General features: G+C 34.7%; 1 protein-coding gene across 7 annotated transcripts in view; it reads right to left on the reverse strand.

The window, feature by feature from the left end:
* The window catches only part of FUT8 (fucosyltransferase 8), a 314,298-nt gene that overhangs the window by 37,194 nt on the left and 249,943 nt on the right, over positions 1–27,161 (reverse strand). For all 7 annotated transcript variants that reach the window (XM_060141031.1, XM_060141067.1, XM_060141048.1 and 4 more), the window contains one exon: positions 21,740–21,977. In XM_060141031.1, the coding sequence (XP_059997014.1) occupies positions 21,740–21,977 (238 nt within the window). The remainder of the gene's footprint in view (positions 1–21,739; positions 21,978–27,161) is intronic.

Below are 27,161 nucleotides of genomic sequence, written 5' to 3' on the forward strand. Positions count from 1 at the left end.
GCTCACAGGGAACGTTCACCAAGTTAGATCATATTCTGGGCCATAAAACACACCTTAACAAATTTAAAAGAACAAATATCATGTGACGTATGCTCTCAGACCACAATGAAATTAAATGAGAGATCATTAACAGAAAGATAGCTAGAAAATCCTAAGATATTTGCAGATTAAACAACACACTTATAAATAACACAAAAGTCAAAGAAGTCTCAGGAAATTAAAAAACTTTTTGAACTAAATGAAAATGAAAATAAAACATCAAAATTTGTGGGGTGCAGCAAGAGCAGTACTTAGAGGGAAATGTATAGCATTAAATGCACAAACTAAAAAAGAAGAGCCAAAATCAATTATCCAACTTAGGAAACTGGAAAAAGAAGAGTAAATTAAGTCCAAAGTAAGAAGAAAAAATATCACTGAAAATGAAAGTAGGAAAAAAGAGAGAAAAATTAACAAAACCAAAAGCTTATTCTTTGAAAAGTTCAATGAAATGGATGAACCTCTAGTCAGGGTAACCAAGAAAAAAGGAGAGAAGACACAAATTACTAATATCAGTAATGAAAGGGGGACCATGGCTGCTGAACCTGTGGACATTCAAAGGATAATAAAGGAGTATTGTGGACAACTCTATGCCCACAAATTCAATAACTTAGATAAAATGGAGCAATTCCTTGAAAGACACAGTCTACCAAAATTCATACAAGGAGAAATAAGTCATTTAAATAGGCCTATATTGACCAAAGAAATTGAATAAACAATTAATAACTTTCTAAAACAGAAAGCATCAAACACAGATAGTTTCACTGGTGAATAATACCAAATATTTAAGGAACAAATGATACCAATTCTTTACAATCTGTTCCAGAAAATAGAAGCAGAGTGAGCACTTCCCAACTCATTTTATGAGGATATCATTACACTAACACCAAAACCACCAAAAGACATTATAAGAAAAGAAACAGGCCAATATTTCTCATTAGCATAGATACAAAATTCTCAAGAAAACATTAGCAAATTAAATCTAATAATGTATAAAAAGAATTATACACCATGACTAAGTGGGATATACTCCAGGTTATTCAAGGTTCAACATTTGAAAATCAATTAATGTAATTCATCACATCAACAAACTAAAAAAGAGAAATCATATGATAATATCGATAGACGCAGAAAAAGTATTCCACAAATCCAACATCCATTCATGATTCATGATCCAACTCAATCTTTAGATTTAGCACAATCCTAATAAAAATCCCAGCAAATTACTTTCTGGATATCAACAGTGATTCTATAGTTTATATGGAGAGAAAAAAGACTCAGAATATCCATGACTATTGAAGAAAAAGGCCAAAGAGCACTGATACTACCTGACTTCTAGACTAACTAAAAAGTGACAGTAATCAAGACAGTGAAAGAATAGACAAATAGATCGATGGAACACCACAAAGAACCCATAAACAGACCCACACAAATAAAGTCAACTGATCTTTGACAAAGGAGCAGAGGCAATCCAATAGAGAAAGGACAGTCTTTTCAGCAAATGGTGCTGGAACAAATGGATATCCACAGGCAAAAAAAAAAAAAAAAAAAAAAAAAAAAAATTCTAGACACTAACCTTATACCTTTCACAAAAATTAACTCAACAAAGATCATAGACCTAAATGCAAAATGCAAAACAATAACACTTTTAGAAGATAAACATAGGAAAAAATCTAGGTGGACTTTGGTTTGGCAATGAGTTTTCAGATACAACACCAAAAGTACCATCCATAAATGAAAAAACTGAAAAGCTGGACTTCATTAAAATTAAAAACTTTCACTCTGTGAAAGACATTGTTAAAAGAATAAAATGAAAAGCCACAAATGGGAGAAAATATCTGATAAAGGACTTACAACAAAAATTTAAAAGAGCTCTTAAAACTCAACAATAAGAAAACAACCCTATTATAAAATGGGCAAAAAAGCTGAACAGAGACCTCACCAAAGAAGATATATAGATGGTGAATTAGCATATGAAATTATGTTCAACATTACAGGGAATTAGTACATTGCAAATCGAAACAGGATACCAGTACATGCCTATTAGAACGGCTAAAATATAAAACAGTGACACCACTAATGCTGGGGAGGATGTGAAGCAAAAGGAACTCTCATTCATTGCTGGTGGGAATGCAAAGTGGTAGCGCTACTGTTACGGACTCAAAGTTTGTGTCCTCCCGAAACTGATACACTGAAGCTCTAACTTTCAATGTGACGGTATTAGGAAGTAGGGCCTTTGGGAGGTAATTATGTTTAAATGAGGTAATGAGAGAAGGCCCCAATGTTGGGATTATTGCCTTTAAGAAGAAGAGGAAGAGACACCAGAGCTTCCTTGCTCTATCATGTGAGGATACAGCAAGAAGGAAGCTGCCTACAAGCCAGGAAGAGGTTCTTTAAGAAGAACCAAATTTGCTGGCACTCTCATTTCGGACTTCCCAGCCTCCAGAACTGTGAAAAATAGTGTCCTGTTTAAGCCAGTCAGTCTGTGTTATTTTGTTGTAGCAGCCCAAGCAGACTAAGACAGCCACTTTGGAAGACAATTCGGCAGCTTCTTACAAAGCTAAACATAGTCTTACCATACAACTCAGCAATCCCTCTCTTAGGTCTTTACCCAAATTAGTTGAAAACTTATGCCCACACAAAAACCTGCACGTGAATGTTTATACCAACTTTATTCATGACTGCCCAAAATTGAAAGCAACAAAGATGTCCCTCAATAGGTGAATGGATAATGTTTATCCATACAATTCAATAATATTAGCAATAAAAACAAATGTGCTGTCAAGCCACAAAAAGGCATAGAGGAACCGTTTTTAAAAAAAAGCAGTCAGAAAAGACTTCATAACATATGATTCCAACTATATGACATTCCAGAACAGGCAAAATTATAAAGACAGAAAAATCAGTGACTGACAGAGACGGTGATTAGGGAGAGGAGTGAATAGGTGGAACACGGGATTTTGAGGGCAATGAAACTATTCTGTATGATTATGTAATGGTAGACGCACGACATTATGCATTTAGCAAAACCCACAGAACTATACTACACAAAGACTGAACCCCAATGTAAACTACAGACTTTAGTTAATAATAATGAATCAACACTGGTTCATCAATTGTAACAAATGTACCACATCAATGCAAATGTTAACAGTAGGGGAACTGGACCATGGAAGGAGAACAGGGAAGGAAAAAAGAGGGAACTCTGTACTTTCTAACAAATATTTTTGTAAACCTAAAACTGCTCTAAGAAATAAAGTCTATTAATTAAAAAATACAGGCATTCAAAAAAGACTACACATAAACACACATATATTTAAGTCGTATTTTTATTTTCTTTTTATATTTTCTAAACTTTATGGGTTTTTCAACAATAGGTATTCATTGCTTTATATTTAAAAAAATATTTAAAAATAATTATGCCAAATAGAAGGAGTACATTTAGCATTAAGTGAACAACAATATGATCCAGATGAAACTAAATCCAGAAAATTCTGATCTCTGACACTTTATCCAATTAACACAATCTCTAATCCTTCTTTTTCTTGTTTTATATTAATTAAAAATCATGCTACCTCCCCTTGGGATTGTTTTCTGGAGAGAACAAATGAGGAAAGTGCTTTAAAAATTAAAAACAAAGATACCACAGAAACTGTTAAAAATTGTTAATGTTTAGAAAAAAATAGTCTTTCCTTTGACTGAAGAGGGAGCTAGGTCTGGGAAGGTTTCAATGAAACCGCTAACCAACTAATAAAGGCTAAACTTATCACAAATTACAAGCACAAAGAGAGTGTTCTATTAAATCAAAGGCTTTTTCAGTTGAACTGAAAGGATACGTGGAGAAACAGCTTAAATTCAATAAAGTATGAGTCATAAGTTACCTGAAACCTCTCCCCTGGAAAGAAACTTGTTCTATCTCGAAGTATTTAATTTCTACTTTAGGGCAGATGCTTTCAAGTTCACAACCTTAAGGATTTTCTGGTCAATATTGATACGAAGGCTATAATTTGATATAAGTGGAAATACAGCTTTCTCAAAGTCCTCTTTCTTCTATGGCAAACAGAGACATAAAATTTGCCCTTATATATAACAGTTTCCTACTCTTTGCTAATTGATAGAATTTTAAGGCTTAAAAGAAATCAAAGAGATAATCAAGCCCCTTTCTCTATTTATTGTCTCCAGACTGTTGTTAACAAAACAACTTTTAAAATTAACAACATTAACCCTTTATTGAAATGCCTTTCATGTAATAATATGTCATATCCATTAACAGACCTCAACCATTCACTTAAGCCCATCTAAGTAGCTTGATCAGGTTCCATTAAAATAATGTACGGTTTCTTTCATTCCAGCATGACATAGCTAAAGATTTATTTCATATTGAACTTTTTAAAAAAATGGATTCAAGAACAGGTGTCTCAGGCTAGATTCGGGACTGCATAAATAAGCTTTGTGTTAGGGGATGATAAGAATACATTTAAAATTTTAAGTGAAGAATGCCAGGCACCAGAGGCAAAAAGCATGCAGTTTTAAAAAAATGCTAAATAAAGCCAGCTGCCAAAAAGGGCAAGCTCACTGGTGGTTACAGCTGTTCACCATGATGCAACAATAACACGAAAGTTCTCTATTTCTTGAGGTATGTCTTATCCACTTGGTGGACTATGGCCTCTGCACATCATTTTTCTATACCCTGGGGTTGAACGAAAAGTTACTTTTTGCATGTCTACCATTTAATATTACCTACAATTACATCTCTTCTAATTAATTTAGGAGAGTTGACTGCATGATTCTTACCGTTCTATTTAATGGCCTCTGAGAGAATGTCAATTCTTCCATTTAGTGCCAAGAGGGAAAAATCTGTCCAAAACTCTGTTTTGAATTAGGAAATTGGGTATTGGATTGCAAATATGTGTTGTCTCTCATTCCAATGACAAAAGGGACTGTAAAATGACGAGTAAGGGAGAAAAAAAAGAGCCTGAGCTATTACCTTCTCCTTATTTCTGGTAGTCACTAACCTAAACACAGAAAGGAGGAAGGACAGGAGAAAGCAATGGGCTTTTTAAAAAAAATCCACAAACTGAAGTCTTTTTCTGTATCTCTTACCTGTGGTCCCTGTTACAAAATAGTATTTGATTAATTTAAATTAAACTAATTAAACATGGAGCTGAATAACAGCATATTATGTTTTACACTAAAAAAGCAATAGCTTTAAAATGCTAGTTTGCCCTTGACAACAGATAATTTTGTCAAAATATAGCTTGTGGAACCATTTATTTCCCTGTTATTTTAAAGAATGGCATGGCTAGATAGAGGGTTCAGACTATTTTTTAGCCACAATGCAAACATTTCATTCAAACTTTCTCCAAATGATTCTTTTTTCCCCTTTTCTTTTAATCTGCTCAGCACACTCTAAAGACACAGGTAATTCATTTCAATGAGAGAGAACTGCAAAGCAGTCTATGAGAAATTTACAGAAGTGTTTTCTTATGCATCTGTGGCCACTCCTGATTTTACTCAATTACACAGGTAAACACACTACTAAAATAGAGAGAAATATGTTTAAATAAATAGTTAAGGGCATATTACAGTTGTTATAGTAAAATATGCATTAGTCTTTTTGTTAAACTGAAAATGCCACTGAACACACATTTTTACATAAAATCTATTCCAAACAAAATATCTATATTAACACAAAAGACAGAAACCACAATTGCTATTTATCACTAATGTATATGTCTTTTCAGGCTAAGAAAAATGTTCAAAGAAGAGATTTCATTTAATCAAATGAGAAACATTTAATTTAAATGATCCACAGCAGACCAGGGAACAGTGATTTGTCCATATATACATTAATTACTTCAATACTAACATATTAATATTAATGATTCAGAAACAGAAGTAGCTTAAAGCTATTATCAGATTTTTTTTAATGTCACAAATATAGACATAACATTTATTATTCATACAATGGATGCCAGTCTGCACAAACTACAAAATTAGGGAATCTTTATGCCTCCCCTGCCTTTATTTTTGGTGTTTGGAATATTGTTCAACTGACATGGAGTAATTTATCCTTTTCTCTCTTTGAGAAAAATCCCTCCATATCCAACCATTTGATTAATAATTTAACTGTCATATTCTAAATTATGTTAGCAGAAAATGCATCTCCTGATGTAGTTTAATACTTTCCTGCGTGCTTAACTTAGAAAGTACAAATCTTTCAGGGTGACATTCATTGTTTACATCCCTGCCACTATTTACCACAAAGGGTTGAGAAATAATAACAATGCCAATCCTATGTCATATCCTCAATTTAATTAAAACATTCCTAACAAGCAATTCTATATTAACTTGACTACTTTTGCCCATGTTCTTCAAAAGCATGGTTACATTTATTGTTTTTCGCAAATCATTGCTAATGTGTTATAAAATTATGTGTTGAATTCCTATAACTACAAACCCTATCACAAAAATTGCAATTACTCTGAATGTAAACATTGATTTTCAGTTTTACCTATTCAATGACAGTTAAGAATGAATGCAAAATGCAAGGTTTATTTAACTAAAGCACTAATATTTTCAGCTGAAATATATTGTTATTTTAAAGAAATACATTACAGCTGAAAAAATACCTGCGCCTAGGCACCTTCTATCAGGTTTGTTTTGGAGTCCCTTGAGAAATGCAACATAATTAGCTCAGACTGATTTTTCAGTCACATTCTGCTAAAGGATGACTGAGAAGCAGATGGTTTAATGCTCTCTTCCATATAACTCAGCAAATCAGGGGCAGAAGGAAAAACAATGCCCAGGAGTTCTGATACTTTGGCACTACTCTAAGTAAGATGTAACAGGCACATAAGCATTTTTTATCACCATTCATCAAGCACTCCAAGTGTGCAGAATTCTATATCTAAGATTTCTGGTCATTTTACAATTTTTCCAAGACCAGTTCAAATGCCATTTCTTTTCATTCTTTTCGCTGGAATGACTGTACCTCCCAACCTTGGGACGGTTTATATCTTTGGTCTCTTGTTTATATCTTTATAACATCACTAACCACATGTTGCCTCATGAAACAGATTTTTTAAAAATGTTTGCGTTGATCTGCTATTTAGACTGGGAGCTTCTTGAGAACAGGAACTCTGTCTTAACCATCTACACTGAGATTGGCAAACTTGTCCTGTAAAGGGCCAGATAGTAAATATTTTACCCTTTGTAGTCCATATACATCAACGTCACATATTCTCCTTTTTCTAAAAACAACCCTTCAAAAATGTAGCCAGCCTTATAAAACCAGGCTTTGGGGGCTATGGCTTAATGATTCTGAGCATTAATGTTTAAAGATCAGGTTCTGAAGTCAGACTGGGGATTTCTTATTACCTATGGCAAATTATTGACCTATATAAAATGTGAATAATGATAGCACCTACCATATAGGTTTATTGTGAATATTAAATAAGATAACATATGCAAAGTTCTTAAGCACTGTTACATGGTAAGGTTCACTAAATGTTAGCTATTGCTGTACATAATATTACTTTCATAATACCTGAGCTGGGAAAGTATTCAATAAATGTTTACTGAATCAAAGATATCCAAAGACACAGACATACACACATATAGCTGAGATTTTGTATAGGAAAATGCTTTAGTCCGTAAAGTACTTTTAAACATAGCTATTTTTCAACATAGTATTTTTCAGTAAGGCCATCATATTTTTGAAACATTTTCCAAACATTTCCATGCCTATGATCTCATGTGCACTGCATCAGAAATCTGTGAATCACATAGATTAGGCTATATTTCTTTTAGTTGATAGATTTGGAAACGGAAAGTAAAATTTTTCAAGGATCATTTTGCTTAGAGGCAATTTAATTAAAAACAAAACAAAAAAACCAAGATTTCACACTAACTGAGTAACAGTTATTGGCCAGTACTATTAGGCAAAAAGGAGACAAAATAAATCAGACAAGAATCTCAAAAAAAGTCACTATAAATGTAGTTAAAGAGACATGTAAACAAACTATTTAAATATAGTATATTCATAAGTGAGAACATGAGGTTAACTGGAGAGAAATATGACAAAGGAAGTGATACTAAAAGATAAACAGGAATTCATGGGGTGAAATGGAGGAAAGACATTCTAGAAAGAAGAAATATGTTCCCAGTATATAAATAAAAGTGCACAGAATTTTCAAGGAATAAATCTGTAGTTGAACTGGTGAGATCAGGAATCCTGGGCACATTTTGAGACATGGGCAGTAGCAGAAGCGGCTTATTTCTTGTATTCTAAGTAAGGAGTTAATATGTGTCTCTCTAGACACTGAGCAGCCATGGAAGTTTTTGAGAAACAAAGTCATATTTGATTTTGGCGATATCATTCTTCTGGCAGCGTGGAGAATGGATTAAAAGGGGATTAATTCTGAAAGCAGAGGGGATAGTTAGGAGACTATTGAACTAATTTTCCCATAGAGGGGTTAAGCATATGAAGACAACTTAAAGATAAATATACTTCACTATGACCTAGTAACACCACTTCTAAGCATAGGTCCAGCTTTCCAATTAACATGTCAAAATATCTGATGGAAGATAAAAACTTGAGGTGTAAGGATAGACATAAAAAGAGCAGTAGAACAGGAGAACAGAAATAGATCCATACATTGTCAATTGATTTTTGACAAAGGCACCAAGACAATTTGATAGTGAAAGGCCAGTTTTTCAACACGTAAGTCTGGAACAACTGGATAAACATACAGAAAACAATTAACCTCAACCCTTACCTCACACTACACACAAAAATTAATATGAGAGGGATCATAGACATAAATATAAAAGCTCAAAGTGTAAGACTTCTGGAAGAAAACATAAAACAGTATCTTTGCAACCTTAGGATAGGCAAAGATTTCTTAGGACACAAAAAGCACTAACTTTTATAGTTATAGAAGAAAAGCAATTAACTGGACTTTAATAAAGTTAAAATTTTTGATCTTCAAAAGATACTGTTAAGAAAATGAAAAGGCAAGCCACAGACTGAGAGAAAATATTTGTAAATCATGTTTCTGCTAAAGAATCTGTACCTAGGATACACACATACACCCCTCCTATAAATTAAAAATAAAAAGTCAAATAACCCAATTTTAAAAATTAGAAAAGACTTGAACAGACAAGGGTATTGGTTACATTATCAAAACTCACTGAATTATACATTTAAGATCTGTTCATCTCACCATAAATTAATTTTATCTCAAATCAATAAGTTCATGGAAAAGACCAAACAAATTTCAAAAAACTATTCACAAATTTACAATGGTTGAAACTATATTTGTTTGTTAATTATTATTTTAGAGTAGGAGTCAGCAACCTTTTTTTGTAAAAAGCTAGATAGTAAACACTTTAGCCTTTGCAGGCCAGATGGTCTCTATTGCAACTATTCAACTCTGTCACTGTAGTATGAAAGCAGTCATAGACAAAATGTTAACAACTGGATGTGGCTGTGTTCTAGTAAAACTTTATTTACAAAAACAGGTGGAGGGCTGAGTTTGGCTGAGGACCACTGTTTGCCAGCTCCCTTTTTAGAGCATAAGATTTTATTTGTAACACACCGCCATAGAGATCTCTGTAGCTTTGCCATATACCATCACCTCCCACGTGATAATATGGGCAGTAAAAATATCTTTTACATATGGTATGATGTGGAAAAGTTTGATAAGCACTGCCCTAGAGAAACTAACACATATGAACAAGGAGACACACATAAAGATACTCAAAGATATATCTTTGTTTATAATGGCAAAAACGTGAAATAATTTAAACGTCCATCGATGAGGGAATCATGATACAAATGTATAAGAAAATACAACAGGTGAATGAACTAAATGTCCACTTATTAACACATATATAATACAAATGGGTGCCTCTAAGATGGTCATTCATGACAAGCCATAAGATAATAATCTTTCCTCTGAAATAGAGATATCACATCACTTTTAAAATGTAGATATCATATTCTTAAAAGACTATCTAACCTTCTGAAGTCAATCCAGATACTAATGGCTAGACATTTCCAAAGGATGCATATGGATGCTCTATATATTCTAAAATCTCAATTTGGGTGGCCCTACGGTTGGTACTGAATATAATCTAGAAAACAAGGGACACAGAGTGCAATGTCTCCTTCTGCCAGCCCTGTTATTGGGTATTCTCAACTGCATGGATCAAGACTGGCTAGAGATGGCAGCAGAAGCAGTTAATAAACCAGCCTACTCCCCAGTTCCTACTGTCCAATTTCAGTGGACACAGCAAGATGGGCAGTGACAGCAGAGAAAAGAAAATACTGGTGATTTACCCTTTTTTCAACAGCTTTTTCCATTATGCCTTAAAATCCCATTGGAGTGTTCCAGGCTAGTTTATTCTTAGCCACAACCTAGACATACTACACAAATAGCTTCAAATATAATATTTAATACCCAAAAACTAGAGAGGAGAGGAGCATGCGTCAGTGCTTCAATACTGTGTTTTGGGCTGCTTAACTAAACATAATCTCTGCTGGTCTGAAAGACGTAGTTCCATCTAGTCAACAGACAGGTACCAGACGGATGGTCAGTCAAAGGCCCTCACTTTTATGTATTTCTAATATTGAAATCTTCCATTGTTAGTGTTTGGAGAAAACTTCAATGAAGCCTATCTCCACTTTTAGGCAAGTAACTTGGAAATCAGCACCTTGGGTATGTTCAGATTCCTAAGCATTCATTTTGACACAGCTCAAATGGAGCAGAACCTTCACAGGAATTAATTCTTGATTCTTTTAGTATCACCTACATATTAGAGCTCCAAGACACCATGTTTTATTCCAAATCCTGCTTCTCCCTCCCCAAATCATCATTTATCAGCTTGGAGAGCTAAAGAACTAACTGAAGACTGACGTTTTGTAAGGAAGTTTCTCTGATTGGGGTCAGTGATGGCTTTAGCTAAGAAGGCACCCCAGTCCCCCAAAATAAAGGGAAACAGGCCAAGTTTCCTTGACAGGAGCATAGTCTAGTCCCTAATTAGCCTAGACGCTGTGATTTTACTGGACAAACTAAATAAAACCCAAGAGAAGAAGGGGATGATCTTCAGTTGGGCTGGGATTGCTAGGGAGCTGAAGCTGGCTCTCAGTGAAAGGATGAGCAAAGGGGATGGCTGTCTTCACCTTGCTCCTCCATCATAATTTCCCTCTTCTCTTTTCATTTATATTTCTGAATGAGTTTCATAAAAAGCCATCAAGTACTTCTAAGTTTCATTAATGTTGGTTGTTAAAGTTTCTTACAAGAAGCCCTGCTGAAATCCCATGACCCAATTATGCTATTTTTATTATTTCGCTTTGTTCCCATAAAACTAAAGTGGTAATAACAACATATAGGGTGATTTAGAACATAGAAAGCACTGTCAAACACAGTATCACTTTGAATCCTCATAACGACTCTGTAAGGTACATAGAACAGGTATTATGAAAGGTTGTGGGATACTAGTTAAAGTCACACAACTAATACCTTCTGATTTCATGTCAATGACATTGATCTGTCCTTGTAGACTATCCCTTTCCTCATTCTTTAAAGGCCCAGCTTATGCTCCCAATGATGCCTTTAATACCTTCAGCCAGAAACAGTTTCTCTATCTTCTGATGACCCACAAAATTCTATACCTCTCTTATGACACTTAACATATCCTATCTTTGTTACAATTATAGATCAGTGTGTCTTAATACACTCAGTGTAAGTTCCTGAAGGGCAGGGACTGGGTCTTATTTATCTCTCTATTCCCCACAGCAACTAGAAACACTCAAATTTTTACATGATGACTAGTGCACTTCCCTGCTTATGTGGGCGATCCACATATGTATAATTCCACCAAAGACCATGGCCTATTATTACTTCCTATTCCATAGAATTAGCCTATAATTTATATAAACCTGAGGAAGAGAGATAAGGAAATTCTAAATTTATATCATACCCAGAGCTCTGGCATATAAAACCAACCAAAAGGGCTAGGAGGCATTCTTAACTTTCTTTAGCATTTCAACAATTATCTTAATTATAGAATCATTCTAAACTTGAATGTGATCTACAGATTATAAACAAGTAAGACTCTTACCAAAATGCAACCAAATGATTGCATTTTGAAGAGAATATGAGAGAGAGAGAGAGAGAGAGAGAGAGAGAGGTAGGGTGGAGTGGGGAGAGATCAATGAACCAGGAGACTACTAGCTCATGAGAATAAAAGATTCTTTCCTTTATGAAAGAATTTCCTTTGGAATTCTTTTTTTATTCTTATCTCTATTTTTATTAAATAGATGCAGTGAAATTGAGATCATAGGTAAGAGGGATTTGCACATTATAAAATACCGTCAAATGTTATACATATACAGTTTGCATAATGACAATCTATACAGAAGTTTTAATAATGTCAATAATTTTATCCAACATTTATTGAGTACTCAGTGTATGTCAGGTACTCTTCTATGTGTCTGACATGCATTTATCTCATTTAATACTCCCAGTAAGTCTATGAAGGAAGTACTATTATTATTCCTATTTTACTTAAAAAAATTTTTTTTTATTGGAGTATAGTTGATTTACTATGTTGTGTCAGTTTCAGGTGTACAGCAAAGTGAATCAGTTATACATATACATATATCCACTCTTTTTTTTTAGATTCTTTTCCCATACAGGCCATTACAGAGTATTGAGTAGAGTTCGCTGTGCTATACAGCAGGTTCTTATTAGTTATCTATTTCATATATAGTAGTGTGTATATGTCAGTCCCAATCTCCCCCACCACCATCCCTTGGTAACTATAAGTTTGTTTTCTACATCTGTGACTCTACTTCTGTTTTGTAAATAAGTTCATTTGTACTCTTTTTTTAAAAAAATTCTTTACAACAGGGGTCCCCAGACCGATACCAGTCCGGGACGTGTTGGGACCCGGGCTACACAGCAGGAGGTGAGCAGTGGATGAGCGAGTGAAGCTTCATCTGTATTTACAGCCGCTCCCCATCACTCGCATTACCACCTGAGCTCTGCCTCCTGTCAGATCAGCGGCAGTGCTACATTCTCATAGGAGCACGAACTCTACTGTGAATTGCACATGCGAGGGATCTAGGTTGTACGCTCCTTATGAGAATCTAATGCCTGATGATCTGAGGTGGAGTTGAGGCGGTGATGCTAGCGCTGGGGAGCAGCTGCAAATACAGATTATCATTAGCAGAGAGGTTTGACTGCACAGAGACCATAATAAATCAACTGCTTGCAGACTCGTCTCAAAACCCTATCAGTGAGTGAAAAGAAGTTCAGGGCTCCCACGGATTCTGCATTATGGTGAGTTGTATAATTATTTCATTATATATCACAATGTAATAATAATAGAAATAAAGTGCACAATAAATGTAATGCACTTGAAGCACCTCAAAACCATCTCCCCCACCACGCAGTCCGTGGAAAAACTGTCTTCCACGAAACTGGTCCCTGGTGCCAAACAGGTTGGGGACCGCTGCTTTACAGAGTTCCACTAGAATGTTTAAAACATGACTTAATTTATAATAATTCAATTTACAGCAAATCTTTAAGAACACATAACATAAAAGGTGTATCAGTACTTACAAAAACACTGATAATTTCTGAGACAGGTATCAAGGTCATGTGGCCCAGACATTCCCACAGGAAATCCAGAGCACCTGGATTCTATTTCTAGTAGCCTTGGATAGTCTAAATAGACTTAAGAGGATATTTCAGAAACTTTTCCAATGAAACTGTTTTCACTCCACAATGACTCTGATGCTAATTATGTACTGCTACTTCCTAAATCATCTCTCTTTTAATCTCTGAACTCATTCTGCCAGATCTTTGTCTAAAAAGAGCAGGATATATTGCTAAAGAAAATTCATTCTTATTGATAGACTATTTTCTTAAAAAAACAAAACCTACAATTTAGTAAAAGTGCCTCACACAGCTTGCAGGGTAATAGTTTCAGATTTGGACCAGGATGCAGGAGAGGTGGGTTTTCTTTCTTTCTTTTATTACATTTATTGTGCTCTGGTCAAGTGTTTGACATTGTGTAAATAACCCAGAAGACCTAGGTCCTGCTACCATCTGGAGTCTCCTTCAAGATAAAATAAATAGCCAAAAATTTGAACACAGAATAGTACTTCTTAAAGTTTTCCTCCAAAATGCTCCCAACAGCAGAGGAGGGTAAACTTATAGTACTGAGGATATGAAGGCTGCACTAAACCTATGGGCTGAAGTCTGATGTTTCATCAAAATTTTCATTTTACACCATTGTATAACCTGTTTGTTTTATTATCTGAAAATGATTTAGCTTACATATTAGCAAATAAAACTGATAGTCCAGAAGAATGTACCATGTTTATCCTGGCAGTTTGCAAACCTCTGACTCACTTTCCCCAGGTTTACTCATAACTCGAAAGGAAAAGCATTTGTAGGATAAATACGGAAATAAACATCTATGGTTGTGTTTAAGATGTGTGGGTACTCCGGGCAAAACTGTTGTGTGGACGAAGCTTCAGCTCCCTGTTCCCATACTGTGTAACTATAACTGAGATACCATAGATATCTTCCTCTCTCCTGAAGTGGGAAGCTGAAGATAAAGGAAATATCATAGTGAAAGGTAGTTTGAGTTCTTCTGAGATACACATATATTCTAACTGGTATTTTACATTCCTGAAACAAAAATCTTCCTTTCTTTTATGGACCATGAACAGCAAAATGAGTCTTATATAGGCTGAAATAAAAGTCTTTACGTACCTGCAATGATATGTGTTTAGGTCAGTAATTCTCAAAAGAGCAAGGTGTAGGGCAGAGAGACCTATTAGAATCTTGAAGCTGGGATAGCGAGCTTTTCATCTACGCATGGTACCAATGCTGTCTTCAAATCTTCTCCCTGAACCACCACCCCTTCCCCACAAACACAGCCAGTTTTAAAATCACTAACTATATGAGCTACTGTTATAAGTGGGAGTATACCTTCTATCTCAGGTGTGTTGGTATAGAAAAAAATATTTAGGTAGCTGCAGAGAGACTCTCTGACTGGTTCAGAATTTTACTATGATTAAACGGTGGGTTTATTAAGCACAGAGATATTTTAGCACTTAGAGGTTATTCTCAGAGGTTATTTAATTTTACTGTGATTAAATGGTAGGTTTATTAAGCACAGAGATTTTAGCACTTAGAGGTTATTCTCAGAAGTTATTTCTCCTCTCTGGATCTCTTTCAATTTTTCCATGTAACTTTATAATTTTAAAAGGGAAATGTGTCTATGACACCCTTATAAAGGCCTAGTTTTCATCTCAGAGAAAAAGGATAACTTTTCTATTGTTACAGATTATAATCTAATAATGTATTCTATTATTATGTTTTTGTTTTAAAATTTGGGGACCAAACATAGACAGTGAAAATAAACTGTATGTGAAAATCATCTTAATACATTTTATAGCCCTTAATCATTTTCCCTTGTGATTATAGCCCTATAAAAGTGGATAGGGAGATAGGTACTGAGTATCATGAGCTTTCTTAGGATGAAACTGAGGTTCAGAAGCTATAATTAACTGTTGAAGTTCAGAAAGCTAAAAACAACAGAACTAAGATCAGACATGGGTAAACTCAGAGACCAGTATCCTTTCCTCTTCCTCATATTACCTAAACAGAGAAATAAAGACATTTTTGCAGCACAAGAAATCTAAAATATTATGTGTACTTATTTCATGTTTCTACTAATCAATCACCAAAGGCTGAAAATACTATTACTGTAAAAAATACTACATAGAAGTGTGTCCATAGCCTACCCTAATAGCCTATCCTAAAAGGCTGAAAATACTATTACTGTAAAAAATACTACATAGAAGTGTGTCCATAGCCCATCCTAAACAGAGAAATAAAGACATTTTTGCAGCACAAGAAATCTAAAATATTATGTGTACTTATTTCATGTTTCTACTAATCAATCACCAAAGGCTGAAAATACTATTACTGTAAAAAATACTACACAGAAGTGTGTCCATAGCCTATACCTAATAGGTATGTCTATAGATTATCAACCATATTATTAGTTCATCAATCAGTCCATCTGAGATAGGCCATTATTAAGGATACAAGCTTGTTAGATTATTTAGATGACTCCAATAGACATCTGAGTAGTTTTGTAAATGTTACAAATACTAGTTTCACAGGAAAAAGTTAAAGTATAATTTAATTTGTGTTCAGCTTGTTAAAGATTTTCCTTTTGACCTCAGTGAGATATTTGCTTAAACGATAGAACTAACATATGATCCAGCAATCCCATCTCTGAGTAATACACCCAAAGGAAATGAAATCACTATCTTGAAGAGATATCTGCACCCCCATGTTCACTGCAGCATATTTACAATAACCCAGACATGGAAACAACTCAAGCATCCACTGATGGATGAAAGGATAAAGAAAATATTATATATATACACACACAATGCAATATTATTTAGCCACGAGAAAGAAAGAAATCCTGCCATTTGCGACCACATGTCTAGGCCTTGAGGATATTACACTAAGTGAAGTAAGTCAGTCAGAGAAACACATGCACTGTATGATCTCCCTTGTATGTGGAATCTAAAAAAACAAACTCATAGGAACAGAGAACAGATTGGTGGTTGCCAAAGGTGAAAAGAGGTGGGGTGGGGGTGGGGAAGGTAGGGGGGAAAAGGGTGACGGTGGTCAAAAGGTACAGGCTTCCAATAAAAGGACATATAAGCTCTGAGTATGTAACATACAGCATGGTGACTATAGTTAACGATACTGTATTGTATATTTGAAGGTGACTAAGAGAGTAAATCTTAAAAGTTCTCATTACAAGAAAAAAAGTTTGTAACCATGTGAGGTGATGGATGTTAACTTATGACAGTAATCTTTTTGCAGTATATACATATACCAAATCATTATGTTGTATACCTTAAACTAATACAATGTTTATATGTCAATTATATCTCAATAAAATTAGAAAAAAATTGCTCAACAAACGTGGAAGACTAAATTACCTTCCTATTCTCTCTATAAAAAATGGTAATGCAAAATTGTTATCATATGGAGATTACCCAAATTTTAAATAAAATGCAGGAAAAACAGCATTACAGAAGTGCTTTAGGCAGTTAATAAAAATATAATGTTTTTTTCTGGAGTATGTGAGTTTGTGGTATTTGTCAGCTTTCAAAACTTACTGAGTGAACGCTAAAAAATATTAAAAATGAAATTTTTAATTAAACAGTTATGGCTCCTAGATGACACCAAGAGCCAACTGAAAGCAATCTGGCTTCTAACTTTGCCCAGTCTCTGAAGCAAAAGCAAAACGAAGAGCTCTGACACCTGAATTAAAACCTGGGTTTTAGGGAGGAACACAATCATACAACCATCCAAACGGAAACCCTGTAAGTAACATGTGTTTTCAAAATGAAACATAAGTCTCTCAGTATTCAAACTTTACAATGAACTATTTCTAGTTTCCCCAATGACTTGATGTTCTCTTGCCTCTTTTCACATGTTGTGCCCAATGACAGAAAATTCTTCTATCATATCTCTACCTGGCTGACTCCCACTCATACTTTGGGTCTTAGCTTAAAAATCACTTCCTCCAGAATAATCCCAAATATATGTTAGATATGTGCTTCAGAGTACTATGGACTTACCCATATCACAATAAATTTTAATTGTTCATTCAAGTTGTCTACCTTTCCCCCTAGGCTGCCCCTGACAGCATGTAGTCCAGCATGGTGCCTAGCACATAGCAAGTACTTTTATTAAATTACTTCTAGTTTAAGGTTGCCTCCATGTAAGGATGCCAACTAAAACTCTTTGACCAAAACCTTTTTTTCAAATGAGGTATGGAGAGAAGGTAACCATCCAATTTAGGTAATTAAATACAGCAAGTGGCAATCTACTTAAACATGCACTTAAATCAGACACCTCTAGGGCATTAGATTTTATCATATTTACAAACAGTTTCTTACTAGTCATTATTTTCATTTAAAAGAAAGCTTTTCAATTAGATTTATCAAATTAAGTAATTCAGTTCAATTTATGACAATCAAATACAAGAGAAGGAAATGCAAACACCCAAATGGTTTAACTGCTAATCTGAATAAATGTGCAATTTTTAGAATGGAAAAAATAGTGGAGAACTGAGTTTAAATAGCTGAGGTGCCCTATTGCTAAATCATTTATTCAAGAGCATTTTTCTAGCAACTAGAAAAGCATCTTGGAAGCTGGTCGCCATACATAGCCTAAAACAGTCAAAATACTTTTAAAAACAAATCAATTTTTGTTGAAAGATACTTCAAACTATTAAATACCAATATTCCCATTCTGAATTATCATAAGGAATCTAGTTGGAAGAATTGGGTCTATGAACATGTAGTTAGTTCAGGTTTAGGAAACATTTTGCGATACAGAAGAATAACTGACCATTTTATCAACAACTTTAGAACAGACAGGACATCTATAGGTGACAGGGAAACGTTATTACTAACTGGAAGCATAATTTCTAATATTTTGCTTCACTAAACCAAATTATACTACAAAGGATACGGTTTCATACACAAATATTAAAAAATGAAGGAGAAAAAAGGAACTCAACTTACACCAAGGCATGATTTGGCTATTCAAATGATCAAATGTGCATACTAATTCCTGTACTGGTGACAGATTTGAACAGAAGTCACTAAATTCCACCTGTAAGCACATCATGTCAAGTGTGTATGAACAATAATAATCTCATGGCAGTGGTGCCAAGGGAAATATCCCAAGGTTCTTTGTACAAGTCAGAACAATAACAGATTTAGTTGATGTATGGCTAACTGAAGGATTAATGTTATGAAATTTCATTCTGATTCCTCTGATTCTAGAAATAGGTTAGTTTCTCCAAAAGGTACACATATAGATAATATACATAAACAGATACAGAAGTGGATGGCAACCATACTTCTCATAAAAATGAAAGTATTCTAAGTTCAAACATAAACTTCTTCCTTCTTTTAGATATAAGATTAGCATCTAAATTATTTTAGTTATAATGAGTTCTGCAAGAATACTGAAAATAACTGCTAGTTTAATTAACTAAAGGTGTCCAATAGGCACAGTTTAATTCATTAGCATGGAGAAAAATTTTATATAATACCTGCAGTTATAAAGGAAGTATCTATTTAATTAAAATTATAATTCTATGCTGCCATGATAAAATGATTTCTTTGATCAAGGATGGCAAATGACTAAGAAGAAAATACCATTGGTAACTCTTCAGTACCTAAAATTATATGAAAGATTTGGAAAAAGTTACAGAATAGGGGGAGGAAAGAGGACAGAGATATTAAATTCGTCATCTTATTTAGTTCCCAAACATTCAGGACAGTTTCTAATCGTTATTCTGCTAAGTAAGGTGTTTGACATGAGCTTACCAGGAAAGACTTAGACTGGATGTAGGTAGAGTGAATGTACTAACCAGAATTCTGTCATTTGTAAGCTGTGTGATCTTGGAAAAGCCACTTAGTATCTACCAGGCCTCAAGATTCCACATAAATAAAGGAAGGATAATTTCTAGAACCTGTTTAATTGTAATGTCAAGAAATTTTGAATGCTTCAAATTCAAGTCATTGTTAATCTTCATGTTCTGTAGTTGCCACTACAGACTACAAGATGTATGAGGAAGGCTTACAGTCAAACAAACCAAGTACCTAGTTGTAACATATAGGCATGGCCAACCTACACACTGAATTTGACAAGTCTAGTAAGGCTAACCTTTTACTTTTTTATTAACTGACTGCTACTCAGAAAGCTGCCTCTCCCTAGAAACAGTGAAACATAAGAACTTTGTCCTATGCCGGCTATATGCTTCCGCAATCAAAGAAACTTGAAACTGAACTAAGTTCACAAAATGAAAAAGTTAGCCACAGTGAGACTGACAGAGTTGCTTTTCCTGTATCTTCCTAACCTTGACATCTAATCTGTACCAGCTATAAACTACAGACCAGTCAATGGAAGAGGTAACCTCAAAACTAAAACTCAGGTAGGTTCTAGATGAAGAGGTTCACTTTAAAATTTGAAGTGAGCTACAAAGAAAAACATATGTTGATATACCAAATAAGGTTCCTAAATAATCCTACGGAAAACAAAACTCATATCACAAGATAATACTTTAAATCCATATAGCACATTTTATAGAGCAACTTAAAGCATTTTATAGAAATTACCCAATTGACTTTCTTGACACTTCTGTGAAGTCAAGTATTACCTGTATTTTCCAAAGAAGGCAAAAAGAAACAAAGGAACTAAAGTTACTTACTTTGCCAATGACATAGCTCTCCATTGCACATCTAGGGTTTTAACTTGTGACAAAAAGTGCTCAGCTCCATAAGAAATTACATTAACTGAAATGCCTCAGCATTTTGAAAAATACTGGACTTCTCACAAGAAGTGAGTGCAGAGATAGTGTACTGACTTACTTAGCATTTCACCTGGTCACTTAGTTCAGTATCTGCCACACTGTCGGCACTCAATGAATAAGGGCTACTAAAGATAGCTAACAATTACTAGAGCTCATATATCAGGTACTGTGCTAAGTGCACTATACATATTAGTTCATTTAATCCTACCAACAACTCAAAGAGGTAAGTAAATTATTACTTTTCATTTTACTGATGAGGAAATGAAGGCCTAGGTTAAGTAACTTGCCCAAGATTACAAAATGATACAGCAAAGATTTTAACAAAGGTAGCCCAACTTGGGACCTTGTTTAAAGATCGTCGTTGTAGAAAGAACAAGAGACTAGCAGTAAGAAACTCTATCTATACTCTATTCCCTGTTTCACCAAGTCCTTGGAGAGAAGAGAAATTTCTTGCTAATCTTTGTATCTCTTCTCAGGCCTAGCATGGTACCTTAATCACATTATTCCTCATTAAATGTTTCCTAAATAAAATTAAAATCACATGAACAAATTAGGCTTCATTGTCCTCAACTGTAAAATGGAGATAAAGGTACCTGCACTGTCTGCCTAAGTAGTTCTCACAGTGTGGTCCCTGGACCTGGAAACTTTGTCAGAAATGCAAGTATCAGGCCCCATCCCAGGCCTATTGAATCAGAAAATAGTATTTTCTGACTCAAGGTGATTCTCACACATGCTGAAGTTTGAGAACCACCAGTCTACCTTAAAGGATAATTTGGAGGATCAAATGACTACAATAATGTGAAAGCACCCAAAAAAGTGGAAGTATATCATCATCATAATCATTAAAAGAGTAAATTATGTTCCTTGAAAAAACTTAGTGATTTTGCTAGATCCAGATAAAAATGAACATCAGAAATGAAATTATCATGAGGGAATTCCCTGGTGGTCCAATGGTTAGGACTTTGCACTTTCACTGCAGGGGGCATGGGTTTGATCCCTGGTCGGGGAACTAAAATCCCCACATGCTGCGTGGCACAGCAATTAAAAAAAAAAAAAAAAGAAGGAAGAAATTGATCATGAAACATTTTGTGAATAAAAATTATGATTCCAGATTTTATCTGGATAATGTATAGCACTCACTGGATGCAGAGAAAAAGACGACTGTAAGCCATAAGGTTGTACGTAGGAATCTGATAACTTGGTTATGCAGTGGTTCAACACAGAGAGATGACAAACTACACAGGCTTCTTACCTGACCAGTGTCCAGTGGAGATGCCAGATCTGTCTGTGCAGGTCTCACTTACAGGTCTAAACACAGTTTCCCATCCCCCAGTAGCATAGCGCCAATTGTGAGATTCCAAGATGAGTGTTCGCTGGGTGCCATATGCAATCATGAAGCAGTAGACCACATGATGGAGCTGACAGCCATAGCCACAGCCTTTGTTGATATTACACACTAGTTTCTTGGCTTTGCTGCAGTCCTTGGGATTCTGTCAGTAAGGAAGAGAAACAAAGGTGAAGATCGGCTGTACTGAGAGGTTAACTTCTCTTTATAGGTGACAAATGTCAAAAATCATATAATAAGCCAGGACTAATCCAGTATATCTTATTAATTAAGCAAGGAATTCAGCTTTAAATTATATTTCAAAGAATCCACTGAAGATTTTATGTGCATACTTACGGAGATGGCAGTGAAAAACACCAGTTACTTTGGAAACATCACTAAACAACCATGAAATTAAGCAGTTACATTTTAAAAAATATTCTTTCACTTCTCTATCACTCAGAACATGCAAGTATGATCTTCTCTGAACTCAGAGTTGCACACACTGAAATCTTTATAAAAGAAGCAAAATAGTTCGTTTATTCCAGGTGCAGTTCAGCATTGAGATTATTACCTTCAACGGATGAAACAAATCATCTTAAAAGAAAAACTATAATTTAACTAATAATTCCAACTATTCCAGAATTCAAGATGTCACCAACAAAATGTACTTCTTCATTATGGAAGTAAAGCCACTGAGTAAAAGGATATCTGAGTTCAACAATTAAAAAATATCAGTCATGGGACTTTTTCACAAAACCAATATTGATGATACCAGTAATTTTTAAAATAAAATGTAGAGCATGTTTTATATTGGATGTATTGAGAATGTGCTACGCCAATGTTTAATCAGGAGATCCATTTTTCTATTTACATGTTTTGCTATAAGATGAATAGCAATAGTGGTTAAAACATTTAATATTATCTAACAGTGGGTGCCATGGGGTTAAGCAAACGTGAAAAATTCTTTTTTCCCATTCTAAAGTTTCATTCCACTGTAATTTGTATGGGCTGTTGCTAAATATCCCTAGGCATCTTAGTTCTTCAAATAAAAATTTGTTTTGACAAGGACTCCTTAGCCTGAGAAATTGTTCAAGCTGTTCTGTCTGCAAGGGAAGAGAAAGGATGGGTACCTTCAGGAACAGAATCTTTTCTTCCACATAGCAAGAAGCAAGGTAATCAGTTCTCAATTTAGATGAGGCTTTAATAAAGCAGTTGCCAAACCACAAATCTACAACTATTTTCTAGGGATATCATCTGCTCCGTAAAGTAGAGCCCTAGAAACAAAAGCTAGGATGGTAAGGTTATAAAATGATTCTGAAAGAAACGCTGCAAAACGAAAATGCCACACACCGTTACTTTCAGAAGTATCTTTCATACTCAGGCGTGCCACTGCAGGTTGGTCCTTTCAGATCAAAGCAGACCTATACCATCAAGAGCCTTCTGAAGAGTTAGAGCCCTCATGAACCCAAGAGAGCCCGGATAAAATTCAGCAAGACGTGGTCAATACTGTTTCCTCAATCAAGTACTAGAGTTGCTGAATTCTCTTCACTTGAGACTTTGAACCCATGGCAGGCTCCTAAGGCAATAAAGATGCCCACTCAGGTGCTACAGCCACAAAAGAGTTAAGAAGAACAGAGGGGGTGTGATGTTGGGAGACCAATTTATCCTTTACTTTCCTCTAATATTATACAAGGATCTGGGAATAAAGAATATTCAAAGCTTTATTATTAATTCAATAGTTCAGAGAGAAAAGAATATCGACATTTGTCAGATTTTTCATGAACTGTAAGAAATCCAGCACTTTGAATATCTCTAAAATTCATATGAATGAAAATGTCCTTCATATATTTTTCAATAAACATTTCCTTTTACAGCTGCTTTTAGATGTACAGAATTATTGCAGAGTTAGTACAGAGATCCCATATACCTCACAACCAGTTTCCCATATTATTATATCTTATATTAGTCTTCACATTTTTTAAAGGAAAAAAAGAGTAAAGGAACATAATAACTGAAACAGATGACCTTTAAGTTTTCAAACTGTAGATTTTTTACTTAAAAGAAGACACATCTGCATGAAAAAAAAATACATCTACTGTGTTTCTTAAGAGTTTAATTAGAACCCAGTGTTTCGAGCACAAGAACTGAGGCCTAAGAGAAAGAAGAGGGTAATTTATGATATGAAGCGTAATTCAAGAGTCTTAATGTGTCTCAAAGTAAGCTGAAGAGAGAATATATTAAATCTTTCTGTTATGTATTGATAACACAGAGAACGGGGAAAAAATCTATTATGTATGGTTCTGGAATGAGAAAGGTCTACATATACAAGGTAACCAATGGAAGAGTCTAAGGCAGGAAGTGATAAGAGAAAATGAATGGCTGTTTAGAATGATAACAGTTAAACAAAACACTGAAAAAGCTCAGTGCCACAGCCCGATTTCTTACTGAAATAATAGTTAAAAGTCTGCAAAATTCAAAGGATCTTGCTCATAAAAGATTCAGAAATAGGAGAGAGACAGCGAGAAACAGAAAAAGTGTATGTGTTTCTAACACAAGATTAGGCTCATCAGAACAAAGATCTAGAAAAAACAAGCAGATATATAAAAGGTAAACAAAGCAACAACTCAGATGGATAGGGATTTACTCTGATGGAAAGGAACCTTACAGAAAACCCCTTACCTGACCTAAGTTTTTGTTATCCGCCACTGTTATGAAGTAGCAACAAGTAAGAGATTTATGGGAGTCTATAAAAGGGAAACAGAGCCATTGTTATACATACATACATGCATATATATAATCCTCAAATTTCTTACCAAATAGACTTTGTCAATTACCACTGATCCTGGTTTTATACTTTTCTGTTCATGTCTGCAAAAAGCTTGAAGGTTTGTCTCATCCATAAGCAATAATATAGAGAAGGGCCTCATTACTAAAAGAAGCTTTAATCATGTTATCACTTTAACAGGGTAGCTATTTCTGATGATAAAATCTGTTTTTCATTTGCTTCTTGTGTGCCTAATCACTCTCTTGTATATTTCTCTACCAGTAACGCCAAAATGCAGGCAGATAGTTTTGTTCTATGTTATATTGCTTTATCTCTTTCCCCTCCCTCCCGTCTTATGGTACTCCCTCCACTCATCTCTCTCTCTCTCTCAGACACACACACACACACACACACACACACACACACACTTGAAATATGATACACTCCAAGCAGATTTAGGCTCACTAGGAAGCACTTCTTATTCGTGAGTGGGAGATGGGGAAATACAGATTGAAAATGCTACCCCGTAAGTCCCCTGGGACAGCATCCTACTTCTCCGTCCTTCTGCCTTGAGTATCACTCACTGATCAAGTATAGGCGAACGTTTGTTCATTTAATAAATATTTATTAAGCACTTAACTTATACAAGGAAACTTGGGAGATGACAATCCAATAGAATAAGAAATTATATACATAAATAACTACAATAGACAATTTAAATGTTTTAAGACCATGGTAAACAAGGAATTAAGGAATGGAAAAGGAAAAAAAAGTCACTTTCAGCTGGACTGGAAAGGGCTATGAATAAAACTGCATTTAAAATAAATCTTTAAGATATAATTTATCGTGTTTATGAAATGCTAAGTAAATGTACTTTTTCCATTATTCAATGGAGGCCTATATTGCAAAGAATAATTGTGAAGGGCAAGGTAAAATTACTTTATAAACTCTACATATTATATTTATAACGTAGGATTTTTGTATACAGGGCCTTCTTAAAGTCAGACTCATCAATAGGCACATGCATTCTTGCTTCTTTCGATGATGATGTTATTTAAGCTTTAGAATAGGAGGCAAATTTGTCAAAATTACTTAAGACAACGTGCTCTAGTTGAAGAACTGCAGAGGTTTAAGATACAACTTTTTTTCTAATTCAAGCTCTGTTATGAATTCAATTGTGTGATTCTGCTTCAATTTGGTAATTTAAAATTGAGATAAAAATTACCTCCCTCCATAACCTCTTCCTGCTCACCTATCCTTCCATCTCAGAGACACTATGAAGCTAAAATACATGCTATATGCTCAAAACTAATTCAAACATACTTCTCATTTATCCTCATAATCTCAAGAGACATTACTTCACACTGGATAAATGAACTACTTTTTTGCATTTAGTGCTACAAGGTGGCCCAATCATGGGCCCTTGTAAGCTAACAATGTCATGTAATATTTTTACAGTTATAATTCTGAAGCAAAGCTGTCACCATAGGACATATAAGAAACAAGGACTTAAGATAAAATGGGGTTCTTCTGTATTCAGTTTCCTTTTGTTCAGCTCTTTAAAAAAATTTTAACACTATCTGAGGCATTTCTTATGATGCTGTTAGTTTCCAAGAATGACCCTATCTCAACAGAACTGAAAACTATACTTGCTCTCACTGTCCTATAAGTCAACATTGGGAAGTGTATTTAAATCAATATTCCTCTAACTAACACAGTATATTAAAGGAAGCAGCAGCTCTTAAACCTAAATGATTACTAATTCGCTAAAGGCACCATCAAAATGCTAAAATATCTATTTTACTTTGGTTACAAATATGAAAATAGTCTCTCTTGGATATATTTCAAATAAGGAAGCCAGTTTAATTTCTACTTTGCTAAAAAAGAATAATTTGGAATCAACTAGTAAACCACAAGCATTATTATATTACTTAGGCACTGCTAGGATTTAGAGGTTTCTACTTCCTTCACTTAGTAAATTAGTAGTAATTGTGAATTAATGATATAATATTACAAAATATAGTACTGACTCCATGGCTTTTAAATTAAATCACAGATAAAGCCTTTTGCCAGGACTATTTAGATTTTCCATACAAATTAAAGCCTCTTCAGAGGAAAATTTTCCAGCCGCAATGTAATTTCCCTCACTTATCTGCCCAGTTACTACAGACCAAAACACTGCAGAAAAAGCCTAAATCAACAACAAATAGAAAGCATTTAGTCAATATAAACTGGATATAATATCTCCAGGCGTCTCTTGCAAAGAAAAAATGCTCAATAACAATTAGTTCAGAAGAACTGCATGTACAGAGACAAAGGTGATGTCAAATCCATTGTCACAAAAATACACTAATTGGTGGCAAGCCAAAATTTAGAATTCAGGTCTCTTAATCCATCGCCCAGTGCTCTTATCCGCTCCCCGCCCCCCCCCCATGATGTCTTCAACACAAGATGCAGCAAGAAACACAGGCTCAGAGCACTTACCTGGTCATTGTTTCCCTAGATTTATGGATGTATCCTTGACAAATAAAAATTGATTATATTTAAGGTGTATGGCATGATGTTTAAAAATATGTAAACACT

The sequence above is a fragment of the Lagenorhynchus albirostris genome, chromosome 1 (assembly GCF_949774975.1).
Source record: "Lagenorhynchus albirostris chromosome 1, mLagAlb1.1, whole genome shotgun sequence".
In the NCBI taxonomy this organism is placed as follows: domain Eukaryota; kingdom Metazoa; phylum Chordata; class Mammalia; order Artiodactyla; family Delphinidae; genus Lagenorhynchus; species Lagenorhynchus albirostris.